Source organism: Phascolarctos cinereus, unplaced genomic scaffold, assembly GCF_003287225.1.
Source record: "Phascolarctos cinereus isolate Bilbo 61053 unplaced genomic scaffold, phaCin_HiC Scaffold_5;HRSCAF=322, whole genome shotgun sequence".
In the NCBI taxonomy this organism is placed as follows: Eukaryota; Metazoa; Chordata; class Mammalia; order Diprotodontia; family Phascolarctidae; genus Phascolarctos; species Phascolarctos cinereus.
The window spans coordinates 387,271,930-387,289,932 of record NW_027555958.1 but is presented as its reverse complement, the minus strand read 5'-3'; the positions used below and the strand labels follow the sequence as shown (position 1 = coordinate 387,289,932).

At 36.6% G+C, this 18,003-nt stretch overlaps 1 protein-coding gene across 2 annotated transcripts in view; it reads left to right on the top strand.

Moving 5' to 3' along the window:
• LOC110197677 (complement factor H-like) overlaps nucleotides 1-18,003 on the top strand; it is a 122,816-nt gene that overhangs the window by 86,474 nt on the left and 18,339 nt on the right. For both annotated transcript variants that reach the window (XM_020971717.2, XM_020971718.2), the window contains 5 exons: nucleotides 3,971-4,141; nucleotides 8,684-8,860; nucleotides 9,500-9,709; nucleotides 11,705-11,878; nucleotides 15,270-15,446. In XM_020971717.2, the coding sequence (XP_020827376.1) occupies nucleotides 3,971-4,141; nucleotides 8,684-8,860; nucleotides 9,500-9,709; nucleotides 11,705-11,878; nucleotides 15,270-15,446 (909 nt within the window). The remainder of the gene's footprint in view (nucleotides 1-3,970; nucleotides 4,142-8,683; nucleotides 8,861-9,499; nucleotides 9,710-11,704; nucleotides 11,879-15,269; nucleotides 15,447-18,003) is intronic.

Genomic DNA, 18,003 nt, shown 5'->3' with positions numbered 1-18,003 from the left:
ACTGTATTCTTTTGGCTTTAGCTCTTGGTCTTCTCCCAGTTCTTAGTATTTCTTTATTTTATTCTACTCTTAGTGTTTTTTCATTGTGTTTAGATCATTCATATCTTCAGCCTTTGTTTCTGGATAAGGACTTTGTGTTTAGGTGAGACCTTGCTCCTTCTTGTTGTCTTTGATGGTATGAAGAGGCCTTCTTGGCCTTGAATGTGGGTTCTAAGACTAGTCCCCACATTTAGCAGGAATTTTTGGGCTTTGAACTCAGAGTTCTGATGGCTATAGTTTGGTTGTGACTTTGACCCCTTATCTGTCTGCTTCTAGTTACCTGATCCCAAACTGAGAGTTGGCTCAGTAGCTTTCTTTGATCCTAACAGGTTCCAAACATATGTTTCTGAGCATAGCAAGCTTCCGTAGAGATCCCAGTTACTTTGCTTCCCAAGTGCTGCCTTGGCCCTTTCTCCTGCTGAGATTTGTGCTATGGTTTGGGCTATTGGCTGCCCAGGTCCACGGCTGCCCAAAATCTATGGCCCTGACTGCTGCCCTGGATATATTTTCCTTGTACCCTTTTTGTTCCAACTAACTTGGTTATATCTATTCAAAACTGAGAGGATTCTGGGAAGAGGGCAAAGTACGTCAGAAAATTACAAGCTCTCAAGATTTTTTCCCCACAAAAGAGATAAAATGACACCTCTGGGTGAACAAAATGCTGGTAAAAATAAATAAGAATAGGGGCACAACAGGGGTGCTCCTGGGACAATCTGAGAAGATCTAAAGAAAAATCCCAGAAAGAAGTTTGTCCCTGTGAAGAGTAAAAATTTCCAGTCTAGGGTCCCCCAAAAAGGCAAGCTGCTTAAACAACAAGGGCAAACCCTGAGGTTAGCTGGGTTGGGAGGCTACCTAAGGCCCCAGCCACAGGAACTTTTACCCCTAGGATAGACAGGAGAGTTGAGCAGCTGAACCTAGGGAAACTGAAGGACCCTCTGCTGACAAGGAACACCAAACCCTGCTGTGCTGCAGAGAGCTTCAGGCGTGAGAAGGAACAAGCATATGCCCGGTGAATCCTGAAGCAGTGGGGTGGGATGCCACGGTCTGTGGGCACTTACAGGAGGCTAGAAGTTTGACTTTGGCTCCAGGCTAGAGGGTAGAACTGAAGATCTGGAGCAAAAGGCACCATCCCCCATTCCCCAGGGCTAGAGGTGATGACAAAAAGTAGGCTATTACTACAAAAAATGCATGGGCAAGGGAGAAAGAATCTAACCATAGAAAGTGATTATGGGAATAGAGAAGACCAGGGTTCATCTTCAGAGGAGAATATTGAAGCAAAGAAACCCTATTCTACCCCCAAAGAACAATGTCAAATGGTCAACTGCCCAAAAAGAATTTATAGAAGAACTTTAAAGACTTTAGAAATCAAAGAGAGAAATTAAGGAAAAACTAAAAAAAATAAGAACAATTTAAGAAAAAAAAGATTATGAAAAGAAAGTCAAGCAATTCGAAAGGGAGATGCAGAATCTTAAGGAAGTAAATGACATCTTGAAAATCAGAATTGTGCAAGGGGAAGCCAGCAAAGTTATAAGAGATCAAGAAATAATTAAAACATAAAGAATGAAAAAATAGAAGAGAAAGTACAGCATCTTATAAGAAAAACAACTGATTTGGAGAACAGATCAAGAAGAGAGAACATTAGAATAATTGGACTACCTGAAAGCTATGATCAACAAAAGAATCTTGATACAATAATACAAGAACTAATTAAAGAAAATTGTCCTGAAGCATTAGAATAGAGGTTGCTATTACATTTGAGGGGGAAATTAACATAACATTTTCATGGATTAGAAGGGGGGGAGGAAGTAGAAATAGAAAAAAAGTCCATCAGTCACCACTTGAAAGAGATCCTATGAAGAAAACTCATAGAAATATTATAGTCAAATTCCAAAACCCCAAGCTCAAGGATAAAATATTAAAAGCAAGAAGAATATCATACCCATCAAAGTTAAGCATAATCCTGAATGGAAAAAAAAAAGGACATTTGATCAACTGTCAGACTTTAAGGACTTTAAAGAAAAAACCTGAACTTGATAGATTTGACATACAAGAGCCAAAAGAAACATAAGGTACATACCAAAGACTAATTACAAAGGCCAGACCATTTACCTTTTATATATGTAAAATGCAAAACCTATGTCTAAGATTGTCATTAGTAATTGGATAGTTCATAAGAAAGATTGGGGTAGATCTGATTATGATATAACTTTAAAAAGTAAAAGTAATTATTTTATACAAATCAGGTGCAAGAGGAAGAATTATCATGGAGGAATTAGGTGGAGGAGGAGGGCTGGCAGTTCTGGTAACCTAATTTCGTCGGGAATGGGTTTAAGAGGGAACAATACATATGTATCTAAAGGAGTATAAAAGTCTTCTAAATTCAGAAGAATATAAATTATAAGAGGATAAGAAGGGGGGAGAGGATAAAGGATGGATCTCTAGAGGGGAGGGTAAGGAAATAGCTTAAATAGGGGCATAGAAGGGTGTTTAGATAAATGGGAATGGAAGGATTGAGGAGGGATCCTTGGAAGGGGGGTAGGCTAAGTAATAGGAGGACAAGTACCAGGTAAAGTAGAGGAGTCAGGAGGTATAGGAAGTAAGAGACAAGCACAAACATATCAATGAAGTAGAATTTGTTAGGGAAAGCATATGTCTATATATGTGTGCATATATATGTATATATGTATAAGCATATATCTATATATCTACTTAAAGCTTCTGCAAAATTCTGTCAAATGTTATGGTAAAGCTCTGGACTGGATAGAAAAGCTCATGGATATTTATTTTTGGTTTTCTTTATAATTGTTTCTTCTGGTATGTTTTTTAGATTATATTGTATTTTGAGGGTTTCTGATCTGCTCTAGGTCCTAATATGCCACCATTTTCCCTATAAGCAGCATGTATGGTTTTAAACTCCAGTCATTTGAAGGTAATTATAGAGAAAACTATCAAAGGAATTCATACCCAGGGCTCACTGTCTAAAAGGTTTTCTTGTTGCTATTACATTTCAGGGGGAAATTAATATAACATTTTCATGAATTAAACTTTTCCAACTGCTCAGTTTACAGAAATATGACTATCACTTTTTAGGTTACTATTGATATCAGATATTTTGAGGTCAATGAGAGACCAATACTCTGGATATAAAGGGAATCTATTCATGTGTCTATTGTTTTCTGAATGACCTCCACAAGTAGTCCATCAATTTGTTTTATGCAAAGAAGTTATCAGGGGAATCAGATCATTGCCTCAATCTACCTCTTTCCCAAAGATAAAAAAAAATAAAGAAGATCCCAATAGGTTGACAGATATTCTAATCATCAGGTTTGGGTTGTACTATATTAAAATCAAAGTTCATGTCATCCAAAATGGTCAGGAATATTCACTCAGTGTATAGTTCCACTTAATGAAAAGCTTTCCAAGCAAAGATACTGGCTTAATTGTTTGTTAGCTACCAACTTTGTTTACTCTTTTCCCTTCACCCAACATGAATGGGACATCATCCATCCCTAATGCAACACTTGCTCCTTAATAACTTATTCATTCTTCAAAACTCAACTTAATTCAGGCTTGTCAATGAAGCTTCCCTTGATCCTTGCAGTTGGAATTAGATACTTGATACATGTGTGTTGAATGAATGAATGAACACTGAAGATGATTTAAATCAGTGGAATGAAACAAACAGAAATAAGGTGTGTGGTGTTGGGGAGAGGGTTGATCCAAACAAGGATCCCTGCATGACATATATTGACTTATATTTAAAATGTAACATTTATATTTTATTATGTTTTTATTTATTTTGTTAAATATTTCCTGGTTTGTTTTAATCTTGCTAAGTTACCACTGGAGCCTGTAGGGCTGCATATTTAAAATCTCTGCTTTAAATGACATACTTTAGTCATTACATTTAAAAATTGTGTCTTCTTTTTAGAAACATATCAACTTGGAAAATGTGCATCAAAATTTTTTGAAGATTTGCAAGTCAACCTATACCATAATGAATTTTATAAGATTGTTGTTAATTATAGCTGTAACTGGAATTCAGAATTCAGAAGTACAGAATGTAGACGTGGAAAATGGGTTCCCAAACCACAATGTCCCGGTAAGAATGTTTTTTTAATTCTCTAAAGCAAATTTTCCTCATCATAAAACTCCTACTTTTACCTGTGCAAAATTAAAATAGAAAATTTAGAAAACAACAATAGCAATGCAAGAGATTTCTATAGCATTTTAGGATTTGCAAATATTTTTCCAAAAGTGTCTTGTGAGGTAGGTAGTACAAGTATTGTTATCCACCTTTTACAAATATGAAAACTAAAGCTTCAGAAAATTTTGGCTTACCTGGCTTCAAGCACGGCCAACAAATTTTAGAAAGTCTCATATCAACTATTTTTTGTCTTAAATATAAACATGGCAAATGCTAATATGATTTTGTTTTCCATTGTCTCTAATGAGCTGTTCTGTACAGGCTTCAGCAAAGTCCTAATGATAGCTTGCTCTTTACTTACTGATATTTTGATTGACTTTAGTCAATTTGTTGCTAGCCACAAGTAGCAGTTGCTGATATTGGTAGGTCAGTTTTATTCAGAGACTCAAAGCATAGATAATTGAGTCTCAGATAAATCTCAAGAATCCTTTACTTAGGATTTTATTTCAGCAAGCAATGTTACATGCTACATACAAAGCACTGTTAGTTGCCAAGTATACAAAGGCAAAAATTAAACAATCACTCTGTCAAGGAATTTACTTTCTACTAGAAAAAAATGTTAACATGTACATACAAAAGTAAATACAAGGTAATTTTAGGAGGGAGAAAACACTAATCACTTGGGCATCAGAGATCCAGAGAAGATTGAACATAGCTAAATCTTGAAGTAATACTTGTTCTGAGAGGTAGAAAGGGGATCTCACTCATCCTTCAAATCTTTCACTAACCCTTCAATAACCTCAAATGGTTACCCTATAATTTTCTTCTCTTTGTCAGCCAAAATCTTAGAAAAAAGGTCTTAATATTTATTGTTTACACTTCCTCTTCTCTCACTCACCCTTTGCAATCCAGCTCCTAACCTGATTGCTCAACTGAAATTGTTCTCTCCAAAGTTACCAGTGATCTTTTAATTGATGGTCTCTTCTTTGTCCTCATCCTTCTCCACCTATTTCATTTAATACTAGTGAGTAACTCATCCTGTATCCTCTTCTCTCTGGACTTTACAGTCCTGCTTCTCCTCTTTTCTATCTAACTACCATCTCCTTTATTAGCTCATCTCAGTCTCTTTCAATGAATCATCATTCATTCCAATCCTCTTAATTGTGGACATTCCCTGAGCACTCTTGTCTTTTTAAACTTATTCTGTTTCATTCAATAAACATTTATTAAGCACCTACTTTGTGTCAGTCACTGTGGTGAGCCTGATAACCTCATCAGCTTCCACAGATTTAATTATCATCTCTATGAAGATGATTAATAAATATTCAGCCCATTCTCTCTTTTGAGCTTAGTTCACACATTCCTAATTACCTATTGGACATTTCAAACTAGAAGCCCCAAAACTATCTCAAGCTCAACATATTCATAACTGAACCCATTCATACCCCCCCACACCCCAATCCTTTCATTTCCCAAACTTCCCTATTTCTATGGAAGGAGCTTCCACTCTTCAAGTCTACTACATCTGAAACCTTGACATAGCCCTCAACTCGTCACACTCCCTCATCCCACAGACCAATCAGTTGTCAAATATTGCCTTTTAATCTCCTACATTCCTTATGTCAGACCCTTTCTCTCCATCTACACAGTAGGGCAATACCCTTCTTCCACCATCACTCCTCACCTGTATTACTGTAATTGCCTTCTACTTGACTTCCTTGATTCAAGTCTCTCCCCATTCTAGTCCATCTTCCACATTTATGCCAAAGTGATTTTTCTTATACCCAGTTCTAACTGTGTCTGTCACCTATTCATCAAACTCCACTGGCTCTTTATTACCTCTAGGATAATAGTAAAGTGAAATAGGTGCTATTACTATCCTTATTTTACAGATTAGGAAACTGAGACAGACAACAGTTTACTGACTTGCCCAGGGTCATACATCTAAGAAGTGTCTACTATTTCCAGCCAATCTACTGCCAAAGATTGTAAAAGTGGCAGTCTAATATTAGGTTTTAATCTACCCAACTACCACACCTAAGAACACATTATAATTTAGTTCAGGTCAGGGTTCAACAATCTCAGAAAGAACCCATTATTTGTCAATTTACTCCTAACCCTCTATAACTGACCATATTGGCTTTCAAATTGAGCTAAAAAATTTTTATGCTCAATCTTTCTACATAAACAAACTTAAACTTGCTAATACTCTCTCAACATGCCTAAACCATCTGATGCCAGCAGAAGGGCACCCAGAGAAACTCTCCAGGGACAGGATTTTCCCCTAAACCTTATCTATCTTCCATATTTTCCCTCCAGTCATTATTTCTCTTGATTTGCTTCAATTCAGGTATTCCTTAAAAGATGTAGGTACCAAAAACCCTTTAAAAGGTTCTTAGCAATTATAAAAACTTTAATGAATGAATTTTACTAATAACCAATTTTACTAATAACTAATTTACTAATAACAATTAAGTTCTGGTATATAATTCACAGAAGTAACATAAAGCATTTTCAAGTTCTTTCTTAAATAAACTCACCTTGTATGGGGTAGGAGCAAGACAATTATTTTTTTGCTCTTTGGTGAGGCAATCAGGATTAAGTGACTTGCCCAGGGTCACACAGCTAGTAAGTATTGAGTGTCTGAGGTTGGATTTGAACTCAGGTCCTCATGACTCCAAGACCAGAGCTCTATCCACTGCACCATCTAGCTGCCCCCAAGACAGTTCTTTTCTTTTTCAGCCAAAGACAAGATTTATTAAAGATAAGCCATATTAGCCAGACTCTTAAGGAATCTAAGCATCTATGAGCTATTGGCTAGTTTGTAAAAATCTGAGTAGTGGCTAGATTATAAGAATCTGAGCATCTTAATGGAGACAAGATGGACCTTATATCCAGAAAGACTATGTGAGGGATCTAGGAGTGGCCAAGTTGTCCATGAGGTAATAGAACTCCAGGGGTGGCCAAGGGAGAATGGAGCCTAGATGGGATTATGGGTAGGAAATGGTTGGAGGCCACAGGGAGATAAGACAATGGAGGGTCAGGCTAGGTTATGGGTAACAGAGATTGGGCATAGCCACAATGAAAGGCCAGTTGATGGGATTATAGCCTCAGGGGAATGCCAGAGATTAGGCCATGTGGGAAAGTCCAGGGTTGTTCCTTTTTGGGGTATAGCTCCCATCTTCCCTCAAACAAATGGGACCCAAATTCTTTTGGAGCAAGGGATGAAACTGCTTCTGAAACTGCTTCCTGGTGGTAAGGGGTGTAGAGCTGTCCCTCTCTTGAGGGGGTCCCAAAGAGGAGGTTGACTGGAAGCAAGCACAGGCTGCATCCAGTGAACGATGAGGGGGACATTGGCTGGTACCAGCTGTTTGCTATCAACTGCAGGTGAATGGTCTGTAGTCCAGAAGACACAAATCTTCCAGTTTTGACTGGTGAAGAGCTTGGTATTAGGCAGTTTTTCTCAGTTAGGGAACCATATGTTGAGATCTAGAGGTTTAGGAGTGCTGGGACCCCAAGATCACGACACATGGTTCCTGCCTAAAAGAATTTGACCTAAGCCTTCTTTCAGCCAAAGACAAGGTTTATTAAAGATCTGCCATATTAGCCAGACTCTTAAGGAATCTGAGCATCTATGAGCTATTGGCTAGATTGTAAAAATCTGAGCAGTGGCTAGATTATAAGAATCTGAGCCCAAGATAATTCTTCAGGTACAAAAAAAAATCTATTATAAAACTGAGTAGGAATTTCATATAAGTTATGGCAAAATTTCCAATTTGAAGATACACACACACACACACTAATTCAAAAAATTACTTTTATGTTTATCAATACTTAATTTTTAGCTTGCGTGATTCCCCAAATATCTAACTATATGTTCCAGTCTGATTCAATTATCTTCTGGTTGTTTCCTAGTAGACACAAAACTTTCTTCTTTTTTGTAAGCCAGGAAAGGGTTAAATGCCAGTCCTATTGCAAAGTGCAAGCCTTGAATCTTTCACTGACACAGCCCCCAAACCTGTCTATAATCAATGAAATGCCCTTCTTCTCTATCTCAGTTTCATGGCTCAGCATGGCCTGAGAATTTATTACCAACTACCCAGTCTCTCCACATTTACTTAGCCATGTCCTTGGGAATTACATAGTTATTGGCCACAACCTAACTTGAAATCTTTCCCCAGGAGGAGAACCTGCTAGAGTCATCATCCCACCATGATAAGCCATAGGAATAGCATTTAGTGGAGACTGTTGGTAAAACTATGTGCAAATTAATGAATCACAGAGATAATGGAAGAAAAGAGCGATAAGGAGGCATAGAGAGTAATAGGTATTTCTTATAATCATTAGACCAATGATTTTGTATAATGTTTATAGTATGTCCATATACAACATGAACTTGGCAGTTCTGTGCATGGGGGAAACTGTGGACCCTGACATACAAGTTAAGTGTAATTGTTAATAACAGAAATTATAGCACATAATATTAATGTCTTCCAGAAATGAAATCATGTGCACCTCCACCTCAAATACCTAATGCTGAGGAGATGAGTACAACAGTGAACTACCAGCATGGTGAAAAAATAAGTGTTTTTTGTAAAGAAAATTACCTTCTTCGAGGACAAGAAGAGATAATATGTAAAAATGGACAGTGGAATTCATTACCACGTTGTATTGGTTAGTATTTCATATCTTGCAAGATAATTTTCCTTCAAAGTGATATTGACTCCCCTATATGTAGTCCCTGGAAGTTAGGATGTGACAATAAAAAAAAGTAGTCTCCTCTAAGTCCCCTGGAGCAAAATTACTGTGTCTGTGGGCAAATTTACTCCTTAGAAATCTGTTCAGGAAAGTGAAACAGAAGACAGCTCTGGTATATTATTTCCTACTCTCTAAAAAGTCCCTTGGAGCATACCTGGTGCCTTCCTACCCGACAAAAAAGAATGAGTCAGTCATGTAGGTGAACAGTGAACAAAAATCAGAATCACAGAGCACGGTAAAAAGGGGGTTATGGGATCACAGATATAGAGGGAAAGAATTCTAGAGGTCATGTAAAGTCCAACAACGTCCTTTTGTAGATTATGAACCTATGATTCCAAGAATGTAAACAATTTCCTAAGGTCACCCAGGTAGTGTTTGGCAGAGCTGGGATTTGAACTCACATTCTGTGACTTTAAGATCAGGGCTCTTTTCACTGTACCCCTGAATTTATGAAATATTCATACATTTTTTAAAAAAATGCAGTTATTTTTAAATTCAAAAGGATTTTTGATATTTGATGCTACATTTTATAACCATGTTTTCTTCTCCATATAGAAAAACAGCCATGTTCTGAACCACCTGCTATACAATATGGGTCTGTTAAACAAGTGACAAGTTCAGAAGCTGATGATGAAAATTTGGAATCCAGTACCTATAAGCATAATACTAAAGTAAACTACACATGTCAAGAAGGTTTCGAGATGATAGGAAGAGAGGAGATAACATGCAATATGGGAAAATGGAGCCCATCTCCACAGTGCATTGGTAATGATTCTTATTGGCGAGTATTTTTAACAAGTTTGTAGCTCTAAACACTCAAAATAGAATCAGTCAACACGAATTTATTTAGTGCTTACAGGATGCCAGGGCATTGTGCAGAAGAGACACAAATACAAAAAGAAGACAATCCCTGCTCTCAAAAAGCTGATATTTAACTAGAGAATACATATGGTCAAGCAGTTGGAAAAGTATTGCCTGGTACAAATGCAAGGTATATTGACTATTATTCTGTCAGAATACAGTCTTTTTGACCCAGAAGAAGGACAATTCTCCTTCTCCTCACCATAGCCTTATCCTATATAGCATAATGATGTCAATTATAGATAGAAAAAAGTAGTTAAGGGTAATAAAAAATGGATTATCTAGCCATATGCAACATATACATTTTCAACCTCAAGGCTTCTGTAAGGGAATCATATAGTAAACTTAAAAAAAAACTATGTAAATGTGAAATGCAATTTCTAGAATTTTCATTCCTCCCAATCCCCTCATTTCACACATGGGTAAACTAAGGCCCAAAAGGGTATAGTGACTGACCACCAATTTAGTAGCAGAATGAGGTCTGGAACTCATCTCCTACTTCTCATTTGTCTGCTTGTTATACTATGCAGTGTTATCTTGCTACCTACAGATTGGAGTCCAAGGCTCTGTTCAATATACCATAATGACTTTTCTGTGTGTATTTTTTCCATCAACTGTTAACATCTATGAATTTTAGTTTGTACATTTTCACTGTCTTTCTCCCATATCTAGAATGTTCTCCCTTTTCATCTCTGCTTCCTGCTTCCCCAGCTTCCCTTAAGTTCCTCTTATCTTCTACAGGAAGCCTTTCATAATCTCCCATAATTCTATAGCCTTCCTTCTATTCATTATTTCAAATTGATCCTGTATTTAGCTTTTTTGTACATTGCTGTTTGCATGTCATCTCCCCCACAGACTGTGAGCTTGTGAGATAAGGTATTCTCTTTTACATTTCCTTGTATACCCAGAAATTATCACAATGGTTGACTTATTGATGGAGTGAAATTTTCAATGTGGGAAGAAACCTTTATAAAAAGTCAGGGATAGATTATCTACATTCTATTTAATGATATTCTTTTATGGTAGGGGACACTCAGTGACTTTTCTTTCATCATATCTTTCTAAGAGGTAACAAAACTTAGTTACGTAAATACTGTAATTAGAATCTAAAAGATTACATATCAAAATCTATCTCTAATACTTATTAGCTGTGTCATCTTGAGCAAGTCAGTTTACCAATTTGAGCTTCAGATTGACTCATATGTAAAATGAAGATAATAATTCCTATAGTATCTACCTCACAGAGTTAGTACCTGGATCAAATGAGATTAAAAATGCAAAGTACTCAGCAAATTCCAAATCACTATAGAAATGTCAATTATTATTATTAATCAGATAGAAATACCTGAAAACACACTTTGAAAATGTTACTCCATAACTCTTCCTGTTTGTTATTTTGCTGTTGAATCTTCTAATAATGACAGCTAATATTTATATAGCACTTTAAGTGTATAAAGCACTTCACAAGCATTATCTCATTTTTTTTCCTTACAGCAATCCTTGGTAGTAGGTGCTATTCTTATCATCCCTATTTTACAGATGAAGAAACTGAGGCAGATAAAGATTGTGACTTGCCCATAGTCATATAGCTACAAAGTATCAAAAGCTAGATTTGGATTCAGACTCAAAGTCCAGCTCTCTATCCACTGTGCCACCTCGCTGCCTCTAAAGCTGCTGTCTATAAGGTCTACATATTAGATTCCCTCTCAATAAATGTCAACATCACATTTTCTAGAATAGTAGTGTTCCTCCAGTTTCACCAGAAAAATAAACACGTTTTGATCTTTTTATAGCTTCTGATCAAAATTTAATATTTACAATGAAGCTAGTTGACTTGAATAAGATATATACTATATTCAAAACTAAAATAAAGGACATATTTCTCTCATTCATTTTCAGGAATTCCATGTGGAAAACCACCTCTAATACAAAATGGTGCTGTTCTTAATGAGTTAAACACTTATGAGTTTGGAGAAAGAGTGACATACAAATGTTATGAAGGTTTCAACATTGATGGGCCAGCAGCTATAACATGTATTGGAGGAACTTGGCCTAATCCACCCCAATGTAAAGGTAGAGAGCCTTTCTTTTCTTTTAAAGAGCAATTTTATTTTATTATTTTGGGGAGGTGCTTTAGAAGTAGAATTTATTAAATTACATGAGCCTTACCCTTCTTCAATTTAGGAAATTATTCTGGAGAGAAAAGAGATGACTTTTCAAACAATACTAGGGGACACTTTTTATCTGTAGTCCTTAGTTTTCCTTACTGGGAACTATTAGGGATCAAGGAATGGAATAAAAGTTTTATATTCCACTTGTTCATTTTTTAGTTTTCTGCCCCACCAATTTCTTCAGAATGGCAAAGACACAGTACTGTGGGCTTTTCCATTCATCAAAGAGACATGGTGACAGGGAGAACATTTAATGTTATCATTCACTGGCAGGGGGGTAAATGTGTGTGAATGCATGGCATGCATGCATTTATATATGTATCTGAATATACTGGGATTGAAAAGATGGCAAGAGAAACCAGGGCTGGAAAAACTGGGAAGCAAATTCCCCGATTTTAGGTTCTTAGAAGAAACCTGTGGAGACATAGCTATTGCCCATGAGGGAGTTTTCACACTGGATCTCTTAATCTCTGCTGGCTTCAGCAGCCCTGCATGGGTCCAACAGATTCTTGCGCATCAAGAAGTTAATTTTTCATGCCATTTCCATGTTGTAGATGCACCGACAAGTCTCATAGCTCTCCCTCTGTCGTCGGTGACATGGCTTCTCATAGTATCTCTGCCTCTTGATGTCATCAATAAATCCATCCACAGTAAGAATTCTGTTCAGGGTCCTATATGCACCTTCCACATTCCCTTCCTGCACCATCACAGTCCTGGCAATGAACTTCAGGCGGTTTGCCATGAACTTGGGACAAAGTTTTCCTTGTAAGGAAAGGAGTTTTCGACTAAAGCAGCTGAAGGGTGGGTGTGTGGGGCGGGGGTGGTGGGGAGACTACTGCCAGCTGTAGCCCACGTGGACCAGAAGCGGAAACTGGAATTCCCTCGAGCAATTTTATTTTTTTAATACTTAGATATAGCTCTGAATTTTTTTCTGATACAATAACCCTAGCATGATCAAAACAATACAACACACAAATTGCAAAACTAGATATGGATTTGCAAAGGCATTTTTGAATTAGAATTTTCCAGATGTTAACTAGATATTTGAAAATTCAATTCAAAATAGGGAATAATTATAATATGTCAACTTAATACTCATCAAATGGATTGTTCTCTTAACAATTTATCTATTTGGGGTTTTTTTTGTAAGTCCACTTACACTTCACAGTATACTGGGGACAGAAAATAGAGCAATAATTTCTTTGATTTCTAATTGTTTCCTTGCATTAAGTTCACTCTGCACAAAGTTAATAATCCCAAAAGAACCAAAAGAGTATGTGGACACCCCCCCCCAAGTATCAGATAGTCTCTTTAAGCCTAACCACATGCTTTTCCATAAAGAGGAATAAAACAAAATATAGCTTGTTTCATACCGATGCTATTAGTTCTCACTTTCTCACACTAGTTTAAATACTCAGAGGATCTGTGATTTAGAGTTTTAAGCCCACTTTAAAATAAGAAAACTGAGACTCAGAGAAATCAGTGAATTTCCAGTATTATGTAGATAATAGTAAATCTGGGATTCACAGTCAAGTCTCTGATTCCTGATACTCTATTTGTATAGTGCTACATATGCTTCACTACATTGATTCCAATGAATCAAGAGTTGACGATTGTAGCACCTACTCTGGACTCATTCTCCAAACTCCCATTCTAACTGGAAAGCCAGACCCTTAGAAGCTGGCCAAACACTATCTCTACCCTAAGGGTTGTAGGGGTAATTCTAAAAAGGTGGGAATTTTAGTGCCATCTGGTGTCCTCTCTATTGAGTATTGGCCAGTAGCCTCAACTTGGAAATGGCTAATGTAGAATTTATTTTGCTTGACTATGCATATTTGTTACAAGAATTGTTTTTCTTTTTTTTAATTTTCAGTGGTGGGGAAGGATGGAAGGAGGAAAAATTCTTGTTAATTTAAAAAAAACTAAAGGAAAGATTATTCATTAAGATGGTAGAGTTAGATTGGAACAAAGAACAAAGCCCTCTGTAAACTTCTGGGGCACAGCCTTCCACAAATGCATGTAGAGTCAGTGGTGAGAGTAGGCATAAACTTAATAAACAGACTTACAGTGAAGTGCAAGTGTAGAGAACATATTTGGCATAAGAATAGGTCACATTCCATGTGGAAAACCACCTCTAATATGAAGTGATGCTGTTCTTAATGAGTTAAATATTTATGAGTTTGGAGAAGTAGTGACATACAAATGTCATGAAGGTTTCAACATCAATGGGCCAGCAGCTGTAAAATGTATTGGAGGAACCTGGCCTTATCCACCACAATGTAGAGAGCCTTTTCTTTCTTTTCAAGAACAATTTTATTTATTTTTGAAATTAATTTATTTTGATTTATTAACAATGAATTCATAAGATTTTGAGTTTTAAATATTTCTCCCCATCCCTTCCTACCTCCCTCCCAAAGACAGCATACAATCTGATATAGGCTATACGTATATATTCCTATTAAACATATTTTCACATTCCTGATGTTGTAAGTAAGAATTAGAACCAATAGGAGGAACCACTAGAAATAGGAAACAAAACACAATAGAAGAAAAAAATAGCAAATAATATGCTTCAATCTGTATTCAAAATTTGTAGTTCTTTCTTCTTTGTGGATAGCATTTTCCATCATAATGCCTTTGGAGATGTCTTAGATCTTTGTATTGCTGAGAAGGGTTAAGTCTATCAATATTAGTCATCACACAACCTGGCTGTTATTGTATACAACATTCTCCTGGTTCTGCTCACTTCACTCAGCATCAGACCATACAAGTCTTTCCAGGTTTTTCTGAAGTCTGCCTGTTCATCATTTCTTATAGCACAATAGTATTCCATTACTTTTCTTTTCAAGAATAATTTTATTTTTTAATACTTAGAAATAGCTCTGAAATTACTTCTGATATAGGAACCCTAGCATGATCAAAACAATATAACACACAAATTGCAAAATTACATATGAATTTGCAAAGGCATCTTTTGAATTAGAATTTTCCTGTTTGTCGCAAGTCTTTTTTTCTGCTGTTAGAATCCTCATGATGGTCCCCTTAAGTGTGCCTCTTTTCTGAGTTATTGCTTTCATTTCACCTTGAATCCCCTTTCATCCTCTATGCCTAGCTAGGTTGTTCCAAGGAAAACCAGTGATGAATCATATTTTTTTAGGTATTGAAGTAAGTGCATCAAAGATTAAAAATGTAATTTTTTTTGGTATTGTTGTTACAACCATGTTATTGCAGTTATTTGATCATATCTTTCTTTTAAATACTTATAATTAATTATACAAATACCTTTTTTTCAGATGTAAGATGTACAGCTCCACCCCAGTTTAATAATGCTGACATGATTGATATTTCAAGAAGTTACTATTTTCCAGGAGACAAAGTGACTTATCAGTGTCTAAAAAATTTCCAGTCTGAAGGCTCAATTGAAATAACTTGTATAGGAGGCTCCTGGAAAGGGGATCCACGATGCACAGGTATTTACTAATTTGTTTGGATTCTTTTACTTTCCCAGTGATTTTATGGGTCTACAGAATTACAAGGAAACTTATTAGTGTAGATCCACATTGCTTTGCAATTCAATCTTTGAGAATTGCCTAGGACAAGGGGAGGTTGTGATATAATCAGGCTCACACAGTGTGAGTCAGAGATGGGAATGTAAGCTAAGTCATCTTGATTCCAAGACAGACTCTGTATATACTATGCCTTACTAATAAAAATGATTAAGCTAATCACTTAACTAAAAGTTATTAAATTAATTAGAAGTAATTAATTTTAAAAATTGCTTCATAAGGTCATGAACTCCAACTATCTTAAATTTTGTATCTCCTTCAGGATCTAGTACTAGGTCCTGTATGTGTGAAGTGTGGGTTTGTTTTTAATATTTGTTGAATTGAAATGATTTGAGTTATAGAGTGCAATACTATTTGTTTCAATAGAGATATTTAAATAGTGTTTCTATTATAATCTCTCAGAAAGGTTTTTGAGGTCCTGCCTTCAAGCAGAGGAATGAAATAAATGCTTTAATGTCACTCCCATTGTTACCAACCAAATATCCCCATCAAATATCACAGACTATTTTGTTTTCATCCTTTTGGATATTTCTGATGTCTTTGAAGCTATTGATTAAATTTGACTTCCATGACACTGAACTTCCCTGACTTTCTTCTTCCTTCTCTCTTTTGCTTCCCTACTTTCTTTTGTCTCTCTTAATCATCAGTGTTTTCTATAGCTCTGAAATAGTTTTTTTCCCCTCAAATTTCTTTCCCTATACTCTTAGGAAGCTCTTCTCTCTCTCTATGATTATTGTGCACATGTGACTTTCCATTTTATATCTTCAACCTTAACTTACCAACCTCTTTCTAGTTCCACATTTCTGCCTATCTGTAATGTGCACCTATCTGAATCACTTGCAGAACCTCAGGGGATCTGTCATCTCACTGATATGGATACTCCTATGAATGAAACATTTCAATCCATGCATACATACCCACAATGTGTAACTTTTGAGAAGACTTTTTGTCCATATTCCAGTTCAAGTAGATATAATCTCATTATTTTAGGTTTCCCTCCAACTATGTGGATTGAAACCTATTCATGTCTGCCCATCTTGAATGACTCTGGTACATTTATTTCCATAGAACTGTGATGAGAGATTCACCCTGTATGAGAGGAGCCTTCCTTATGTTCTGTTAATGTTGTGAAAGTATTATCAGAACACACAGCATTTAAATTGCTTGCTCCTTGTTCACACAACATGGCCAATTCTAGTTTTCTTTCAGTCACACATTTCTTTGGTGACAATTTTTGCTCCTTTCCTGCTTGATTCCTTGTTTGAAATGTTTTGTGGCCTGTCTTTGAGCAGTGCATATTTCTTCATCATCCTTCAGGTGATCTTCAAATTCATTTCTTTAGACATTTGTATTCCATGACTCACCATATGAATATTGTTTTAAAATGGACCTTTGTTTAGAGTAAATCTTAGAGTTATTAAAAGAATTTTCTAGTGTTCCAGAGGCAAAATCAATCCAGCCTGTTCTCTTTCTGTTCAATTTTGTCTCAGGCTATTGTCCATTTGTAGTGACTATTCAAGATGTATACACACATGAAATGGAGTCTAGGAGGCTTAATAGCAAGAAGAATTATATCCTAGTACCCCCACCAAACTTCCTCCATCAAGATCTAGAAAATATCTGAATTCTTATAGGGAAATCTAAGAAAAAGCTATAGTGAGTCATTTTTTCAGCCCAGAACAGCTTAGAGAGACAGAGAAGTCTGCAGACACTGGGGCCAGGGTATGGCCAGGAATACATTATGTGCAGAACATTGCAAAACCAAGGTAGTAAAAGAACTGAGATCAGCAAGTAAAAGAACAGATCAGCTAGCACCAGGACAGGAGGAAATTTCAGGTGATCCTTGAACTAGCTCAAGAGATGGGAACAGATGCCAACTGGCAGCTATTTCTAAACATTTGGAACCACACAGTAGTTGACCCCAGAAAAAGGGTAGGGATTTGGGCCTCGGCTCTACCTTCTGTGGAAGCCTGTAGTGGCCATCACCAGTGAAGAAGTGTCAGATCAAAGGGGAACCTGCAGTTAAGTCACTCTGAACTCACTCCCAAAGGGAGTGGCTGAGTTGAGCAACAATCTATTGAAACTCCCAACTAGACACAAATGACTAACCCCTTGGCCTAGGGTCTATTCTGGCTCAGGAACTTGCAGTTCTCAGACATGGGGAGCAGTGAGCATACTTCTCTTTGGATCATATCATTTTGGAAGCAATGAAAGTTTGCAAACCACTACCTTAGCTCTGAGAGCATCAGGAGGTTGTAAGAGGACTGAAACTCAGTTCAAACATTCCTCCCAAGGAGGGCACAGAGAGTAGCACTCGTATAAACTCCAAAGTTAAAAAGTAGGGCTAAAAAAGGCAAAGAAAACAAAAATCTTACTATAAATATCTGTTATGGTAACAGGGGCTAAGCTCAAACACAAATGCAGAAGAGAATGACTCAAAAACATTCATAATTGAAGTCTC